At 34.0% G+C, this 9,018-nt stretch overlaps 2 protein-coding genes across 3 annotated transcripts; both read right to left on the bottom strand.

Annotated features, from left to right (window-relative positions):
- Positions 1 to 787: 787 nt before the first annotated feature.
- Positions 788 to 3,395, bottom strand: LOC140865350 (glucuronokinase 1-like). Its single transcript, XM_073269958.1, has 6 exons — positions 2,984 to 3,395; positions 2,209 to 2,358; positions 1,829 to 2,017; positions 1,630 to 1,746; positions 1,158 to 1,318; positions 788 to 1,073 (listed from the first exon to the last, which is right to left on the bottom strand). Exons 1-6 carry the CDS (start codon positions 3,191 to 3,193, stop codon positions 833 to 835), a joined length of 1,068 nt encoding a protein of 355 aa, XP_073126059.1. The 5' UTR covers positions 3,194 to 3,395; the 3' UTR covers positions 788 to 832.
- A 1,484-nt stretch (positions 3,396 to 4,879) lies between these two features.
- On the bottom strand, positions 4,880 to 8,282 carry LOC140864367 (CRM-domain containing factor CFM9, mitochondrial). Of its 2 annotated transcripts, XM_073268512.1 has the most exons (4): positions 8,157 to 8,282; positions 7,798 to 8,071; positions 6,638 to 7,039; positions 4,880 to 6,500 (listed from the first exon to the last, which is right to left on the bottom strand). In XM_073268512.1, exons 1-4 carry the CDS (start codon positions 8,231 to 8,233, stop codon positions 5,475 to 5,477), a joined length of 1,779 nt encoding a protein of 592 aa, XP_073124613.1. In that variant the 5' UTR covers positions 8,234 to 8,282; the 3' UTR covers positions 4,880 to 5,474. The 2 variants fall into 2 exon arrangements, with proteins under 2 accessions (XP_073124613.1, XP_073124614.1); XM_073268513.1 differs by lacking the exon at positions 8,157 to 8,282 and having other exon boundaries at positions 7,751 to 7,893.
- Between the last annotated feature and the right edge of the window lie 736 nt (positions 8,283 to 9,018).

Below are 9,018 nucleotides of genomic sequence, written 5' to 3' on the forward strand. Positions count from 1 at the left end.
TAGTAGAAAACATATAATAATAAACAAAAAAAAATATAAAAATATCATTTCTACAAACTTTAACACACGATACATATTAAGAACTATTACTATAATTTATATTAATTGCAATTATTTATGTTAAATGAAAAGTAACTCATATTTCCTTAGTTTTCTCGATTAATTTTCCTTTGTAATGCTTTAATTTTGAATATTTGTACTGTTTAATATTCTGTTCTAAGTTTGTGTACAATTAAATATTCTAATAAGTATTTTTTATGTAAACTTTTAGTATAACTGCTAATTAAATTCCACAAGACTATTCAAAAATAGTAATATGAGTCAAACCAGATGTAATGAAATTTCAAGCCGTGAAACGGATAGTAGAATAAGCCGCGTAGCTCAAACCCTCACCAATCCTGCTCCTTTTTCTATCGTGCATGGAACCATTTGCTGAAAACATTAGACATGTTTGCTCTCACACGCCAGGAGTTTGTACCTGCCGTTGCTCTTGGAACAAAAACCAGATTGCTCATATTTTTCATGCCTGCAATATAGATTTCCAAGATGCAATTCCATTCTTTTCAACAAACCTGTACATTCTGATTTTGGAGTGGCCTAACGTGCAATGAAAATTACTATTTCTCCTAAAAAAAAATCCAGTCTTGGCCACATTTTTCTAACAAACTTGATGAGCTAAACGCTATTGGGTTGCGTCAACCATGGAACATGTATAGTTGTGTAATGGGATAGTAAAAAATAATTCACAAATATTAGAAGAAAATATAATTAAAAACAAATTTTAAAAAAAAAATATAGCTTGATATGCTGCGATCGCGGATTCTTCAAGCTTTCATGACATGGTTCCAATATCAATTTCATTCAAAAAGGATGGCATAACTTTCACCGGTTGAAAGATAAAGCCAGCACTTTTACATGCATCTTCCAAGAGTTGTGCTTGTGAAGACCCTTCTGGGCAGTACACAACAACAGCACCTCCACTGCCTGTAAACTTTGATGCAGCACCATTCCGTCTAGCGATTTCAACCATCTCTATGTTCAGAGCACCGAGGGCATCGTCACCAAACATTTTCCTGAGTAAACAAGCCTTGAATTAAGCATTTCTCATATACACCATAATCCAAGGAAATGGTACACAAGCTAAAATCTATGAGTACCTTCTCAAATCAAAGTTAATATTCATGAGATTGAAAAGTTTGTTGTATTGTTTTTCAACTAATACTGTTCTTCCATCCAAAGCAATATTTGCAACCTCTTCCATCGTGGATATAATGAACTCGTCACCATTTAACCACCTCTGACGAACTGTGCTATGAACCTATATTGCTCTTTAGTCAATATATGTTATTTAATAAGAAACCATCAGCAGAGCATGATGAAATGACCAAGAAAAATTGTCCAAGCAACATCAATGTTATTTATAAAATCCCAACCATATGAATTCACAATGACTTAATCTCCCTTTTAGTTTTTTGTCATTTGAACCGGTTTCCACCTTCTTGTTAAGATATATAGCAATAAATCAGACAATGGCCAAGGAATGCATTGAGAAACATTCACATCCTGCCTTCTATAACAAGACATGAAAATTTGAGTACAGAGAATGATGCGTGCATGATAATAAGATACCTTTCCAGAATCACTAGGATTCTCAGCGTAGATAAGATATAGTGGTGGAAGAAGTCCAATGTCCATAGGTTCATATATTCCGTATCCTACTTCTTCCATGTGCTTCTTGCTAAAATCCTGAGAGAAAAATCATAAAGAGACTCGTGAAAATACTATCATTTTCACATAACATGGAGAGATGTCTCATTCCATCACATACCATATACACAAGGCCCCCATAGACCTGTGCTACTCTGTCTTGGAGACCGGCTACAATACCAAGTTCCTTCTCTGCACTAAGGATAAGATGTGGCCGCATCTCAACTTTAATCAGGTGCCTAACTTTGTAAAAGTCAAGAAGGCAGCTAAGAGCAGCACAAACAATAGCACTTGAACCAGAAAGTCCAGTCTGTTACAATGAAACGAAAAGTTGGATCATATTTTGCGAATTGATAAAGTGGTGCACACTACACTAGTTGATATTACAGGAGGAATACAGAGTAACTAGCTCCATTTATGCTTGGAGTCATGGAAAATTTATGTTGTGACAGTGGGGAACAAAGTCTTAACACAGATTCGAACACCAAAGAACATAACTACCTGACGGGGGATGTTTGTATCATAAGACAGAGTAAAATTCCCTTCATGTAAACTGATGTTGTTTTCTTTGCAATGATTGTGGAAAATTTTACAAATTGCCACCAGCAGACGCACCCCTCCATAATAACCATCACTTTGCAAACGATTCACCTACAGAAAACCCCATTAAAATAATAGAAACTGTAAATCACAAGTAACAAACTAGATAAACAGAAACAAGTTTAAGGACCCCCATCATCTAAAACCAAAATGAAAAGTAGATTAAACAGTAATTGCTCATAAATCTCTACTTTCAGCAGCAATCTTCAACCATTAAACCATCAAGTGATCAAATTAAAAATGGATCAAAGCACACAGTTTCAACAACACATTCATCCAAACCACAGCAAAAACAAACGGGAATCAAAAAAAAATTTATGTTAAAAAAAAGCATATCTACTACCCTTCCTAAAACTTGCTTCTCAGCAAATATTCAATTAACTACAACCATCACTAAGATTTGAATGGATGCAAACAACATCAACACCATCCATAACAACAATTAGAAAAAAAAATATGATTTTTAAAACAAATAAACATTATCGGTAAAAATGAACTTTTCCAGCTACAAAATCCAATCAACCACAGACCACCAAATGCCAGAGTACAAATTAAACAGCATTGCATCAGAACTCCAAGTAAATATTTAAATAAAATAAAAACAAGAATGCCCAATCAATCAATCAATCAATCAATCAATATTTTCAAAAACAATGGCAGACAAATAGAGAGCTACCAAATTCGAGAGAGAGTGAAATTGGACAAGATCGTTGGTCGGGTGAGGAACGATCATCAAATCTTTTGAAGGCACCAATTTGACGGAAGCCCAGAAATTGCCGAGGCTGAATGAAATCGTGCGCCCGTAGTACACATCACTTGGGTTCCCTAATAATCCGATCCGTGCATATGCTCTGTGTTCAATCGCGTCCTTTTTATCGGTTGCCATTGACTCGATTCTTACACGAGTTGAGCAAATCAAAAGAATGAATTCAAATTCAGCAAAGATTATGAGAAGAAGCGAGCATCAATTTCAACAGGAACTGTATCCTTCTGACAATGATTGTGAATGAGTTTTGATCTGCAAACCATGTATGTCTGTCTCTTGCAGATACAATACAACTTAATTATGACTAAACTACTTTTTGTGGGCTTTTTAAGGTTTATTATTAGGACTCAATCTTATCGTTTTATCTTTATCTATATCTTTAGATTTAGATTTAGATACTCTGACCTCATATATATTATAATAAAACTATATTAAATTATTGATTTAACAAATAACAAAATTCGTCTAAATATTCCAATTGCGATAAGTATAACATACTAATGCGTGTGATTCATAAAAAAAATAAGAAATAATTTTTTTTTCTAAATTTATTTTGAAATTAAATTTATAAAGTTTTGAAATTAAAATGATAAAAGATGAATATATAATATGGACAAAGATTTGTAGAATATGAATTGAAAGATTAAAGAATATTTTTGGAATTATAAATAAGCTTCACAGCGTACCAAAAGTTGTTAATACAATATATTTAGCTTTAAATAATAGTGTTTGTGTGTGTATACGTAAGCCTAGGTAACTAATTTTGAGGTTATACTAATTTTTTTTATCATCAAATAATTCATTATACAAAAACACTTCATCATAGTTTAATAAAAAAAAGCATAAATAGTCATTTTTTGTATGTCATATCTATCGATCTACTAAAAAAATCTTTCATTTATTTTTTTTAAAAAAATTCTTTCATCTTTATTTATATTTTTGAATTTTTAAATGAATATCCAATTTAACATGTGTCGATTCAAAATCCAATTGTCACAATCCCCCACCTCAATTAAAAAAAAAACTGTTTTTAATTTTTTATATTTTAATATCGTCTCCAAGAATTCAAGAAAAATATAATATTTTGGGTTTTACTTTTTAATAAAAAACATTATTTCTGTGAAATTATCTTAAAAGTATAAATATATTAAGTTCATTTCAAATATAATAATCTTGTATTAAGTTACTAGCACAATGTATCTGTCTCGGCTATAAGTTTATTTACTTTGTTGAATCAATTGTTATGATGAGCGCAGAATTTAAAAAGTATGTATGTGCTAGATAAAAGTATTCAATTTTCAAAGAGATTGAAACACCAAAAATTTTTGTTTAATAAACTATGCACCCTTACACAAACTAATTTTTAATTAATCTGGAGAAGTCTAAATAAAATTACAAATATATCTTTATTTATAAATCATCGATAATGTTAAAGTGAATGGATTCGTTTATAAATTATCAATTATCGATAATGTTAAAATGAATAGAGTAACTAATTTTTTGTGATTTATCTATAATTATATCATATATTTTACATTTTTTTAATTTTTTTAACTACTAAGTATTTTATATTAAAATTTTGAATATTTAAATAAGATTATGTCAGTTTGAAAATTAACGTGAAAAAAAAAAATTAGCAATTTATGTATTAAATATATATACATATATACACACAAAATTGCAGAGAAAGGACGTTAGTAAATATTACAATGATTATAACAAAAAATGCTCAACCATCCTTTGAAAAATTGTTTTATTTCATTAGCATCTCAGTAACTTACAGGTAAAAAAAATCTTCTTCAAGTTAGATAATCCGGTGATCATCATAGATAGAATAGAAACACGTGGAGTTTCATATTTGAACATATCACACAAAAACATAACCCTTGCAAGAACTCAACCAATATTACATTATTATATTATCACGAATGATGAGCAACTCATTTCATGTCCATTCATTTGTTGACAATTTAAAAACGTTTTATAGGAAAAAAAAATTAGTATCCACTAGCTTAATTCACTCTTGATCTCGAATATTCTGGCAGCAGTGAGTACCTAACAGGTAAACTACCATATGGCTGCACTCTTCAGCCAGGAAGAATTTGACAACAAAATTTCTCTTCATTCTGTAACTTGTCACAGACAAAGGAACACCTTGTCCTTCAAGAATAACAATTTGCTGACGTATTTACTCGAATTCACAGTAATTCTCTTTCAGCATCCTCAAGAATTGGATCATCCGTCGACCCGAAAGCTCAATCGGGTAATTCAAACAATTTCTTTGGCCACAATGCATAGAGCTTTGTCTATCACCAAGTGATTCTCGGTTTGACATTTCATCCTCTTCGAAAATGCTCATCTTTCCACCCTTCCCACTGTTTTTTTCTCTTTCCTTGCAAACTTATTTCCAGCCATCACTGTCGCTCGAAGAACGGTACGATTCGTCTCCTGATGGGGCATCTGATTCCCATTTTCCAATATCTGAATCACTTGACAAGTATTTGGCCGTGGAATGGTCTTCTTCCGTTGCAGCACTACTTCTATTCAAGCCCCTCTTAGAATTTCTTTTATCTTCTCTCTTAAACTGATCGTAGTTCTCGTCATCACTAGTACCGCTCTGGTAACTGTTAATAGATGTTCTAGAATTTGTGAGGTTTTGTTCTTCCTCCTCGTCTGAGCCCCACATAGCATCATCGAGGTCACTTAGCATATCTTCTGACATAGATGCGTCTTTCGTCCTGCCTCTGGATCCAATTTCATTTCTCTTGAATCCCTTTGAGTTGGCTTCTCCGATCTTAATATCCTTCCGTCTTGCCAATTTATTCCAGGGAAGTTTATCAAGATCCTCCTCAGAGTCCTCGCCATCACCACCACGATTCACATCATCATTGGAATCCCATTCATGATCAAGCTCGGAATCATTGCCTTCTTCACTTTCACTATCTACCGAGGTCCTCCTACGAGTCTGATTCCAATTTCTCGTCCTTACCCTGTTTTCATCCTCTGAATCTTCACCTCCGTTCACGTCATCTCTTCTGAATTTACCAAAATCATCTCTGTTCCAATATCTAAAACGACCAAGTTCTTCTTTCTCTGCCGCTTCCTCTGCAGCCCATTCTTGGTCAGCTGCATCTTCTATCTCAGCAATGAATCTGTCAAGCTCCTCCTGGTCACTGTCGTCTCCAGCATCCTGTGGCTGCTGAAGATTGTCAGTTTCAATCTGTGTTGATTTGTCCTCTCGGAAAATGTAGGGACTTCCTTCTCTCTTGTCAATTGCATTAAAAAATGTGGATGCCACTCTTTGTATGCTGGCCATAGCAACCGGATCGTCGGGATTTACCCCTTTTCTACGGAGGTCCTGTTCAATTTTCTTAATGTTAAGCTTCTGCGATTCAAGTGCTTGTTCAAATCGTGCCTTGAATAGCGCCTGCATAACAAAATCCAGAATAATTGGTTAAATATCAAATTCTCCACATATTTTAAAGATTCTTAAGAGTATTGCAGAAGATAAAGAAAGGAACTAGATAAAGAAAGGAACTAAAAAAAACATTATTTGACTCACACCTTCCTTTTGGTGAGAGTGTTGATAGGTATTAAATTCTTTGGTTGGCGATAATTTCTGCCTCGGAACATGATAATAGTTTTCACATTGTGTATGTTTACCACGATGCCACCGCTCAATCTTGCTAGCATAGTTGCCATCTCCTTGATCTTTTCCTTGGGAAAATTATCGCAACAAACTTGCACTGTTTCGTGGAATTTCCAATGGAGGTGCATATTTTGAACAACTCCTCCAAAGACTCCACGAACACCAACTGGAACATAATTTCTATTTCTGAAGCCAATCTTCTTATATGCCTGTAAATGTTCAGAAGTTAATAGCTCAGGGTCATGGCGTGGAGGTGGAAGCTCTGGTAACTCATACTTTTTCAGCTTCTGAAGGAGTAAAGCAACCTTTTTCTTTGCCTGTACTTGTTCAACAGGAAGCACATTTGCAAATATTAAGGACATGAGAATATGATAACATAATGAAGAGACACCACATAAAAAGGGTTTTAAATTGCCATAAAACATGCATAACAATAACATCGGGCAGAACTGCGATTTTAATTTTACCTCGTGAGTTGTGATTCAAACACAAAAAAATCTATTTTGATGCAAGGCATGTCAAACCAAATAATTCTGATGGCATTAACATCCAATGAGGACTGGCATCTGAATTTCCAAACCACGGAATAATATGGAAAAATTGCAGCAACTAAAATTCTATGAAACTTGGAAGCAAAAAACATGACACAGCTCATTTATGGTGCGAGTCATCGAAGACCAAAGGCACAAGCATTTCTTGACCAGCTAAAATCCCATAAGTGGAAACAGGGGAATCCAAATTCAGGGAGAGAGGTGCGAAACTAGACCATGAAGGCTGACTGATGATATGTAGGTGGCGCTAACCAATACAACTGAAAAATGGTGGTGTCCACTAGGATGCAAATACTACTACAAAACCAATTAAATCCTGAGGCATATCATTTCACTCACAAGTTCAAGAAGCTCACTGTGCCATAAAATATGACACAAAGCTTAATGGGGAAACAACCACACTTTCGACCAAAACATTGAGACAAGACAACCAATTTGGAGTAGCTAAGATCATAACGACAAGGAATTAAACAGTACCACAACATTCAACAAATTGACATCTAACAGCAATTTCAGCAACATACTCTTCTTAGATTGTAAATTAGTCGTTCCTCATCCGTCATCAATTTTTTTCTCAACTTTTTCGCCCTCCGAATCTCCCTCATGGTTTTACCCGATTCCCTCTGCATCCGCTTCTCTACTTTACTCCTCATACTGTTCACCGAATACCCGCGAGCTCCATCAACAAGATTAAACATTTTCACTGAAAAACTAAACTTGTAATCCACGTACGAACACCCAAAGCTCGCACTGCGAGCACAAGGCAGCAACTTCGTACAGACATTGCTTCCCAAAACCCTGAAAGATAAGTTATTTTTTAAATGGCAACAAACATTCAATATTCTGCGAGAAAGCAGGAAATTTATGAAAATAATAATCTAACCTCTGAGTGAAAATCAAAGAGGAGATGGCTACGAGGGAAGAATTCTTTTGAAGATTCCTCGCAGTAGCGGCGAACATTTTCTCCACCTCTTCGGATACGGAAGGTGTATTTCGACTTTCTTCGGGGACTTGCGTGCGTTGGGTTATTTGAGTTTGCCCCCTGTATTTCATATTAATCACAAAACGGATCGCTAGCTCGTTGTCCAGTTTGTTATTGGGCTTCAGTTATTTGCAGCTGGGCTAAAAGGCTGATGTATAAAGTCCCATTTATTGGGTTTTTTTAAAAAAGGCTCGTAATCATAAACTTATCTAATTCACTAATTTAAGTATTTAACTACATGATGGGCCCATGAGACATGATAAGATACATGGACTAAAATTATCACATCATAATATATACTTCACTAAAAATTGGCATTTTGCCATGCAAAACACTAATACGCTTTCTGTATACATGTCTCTAGTCAAATGAAATCAATGATTCAATACTAGTCTGACTTTCATAATAAATTTGTTAACTATTGGTGGTGTTTTGGATATTGTCACGATATTTTAAAATTTTTATGAGGAAATGTATATCTAAAACTCACATATTATGTACATATAGAAAATAATCTTTTTCGATATATATATATATATATATATATATATATATATATAGATATATAGATTAGTAGGACTCTCTTTATTGGTGATTTCTCAACCACCGCAATAAACTCATAATTTTTTTTTTAGAGAATAAATTCATAACTTACTCACAATAACATGAAAGGGCCCGTGTCCTGATTTAATATTTAATGATCAAACAACCAGGATTAATTAATGTAAACGGCAAAAACGAGTTAAAAATTTACGTTTGGGCC

Source organism: Henckelia pumila, chromosome 4, assembly GCF_033568475.1.
Source record: "Henckelia pumila isolate YLH828 chromosome 4, ASM3356847v2, whole genome shotgun sequence".
NCBI lineage: Eukaryota > Viridiplantae > Streptophyta > Magnoliopsida > Lamiales > Gesneriaceae > Henckelia > Henckelia pumila.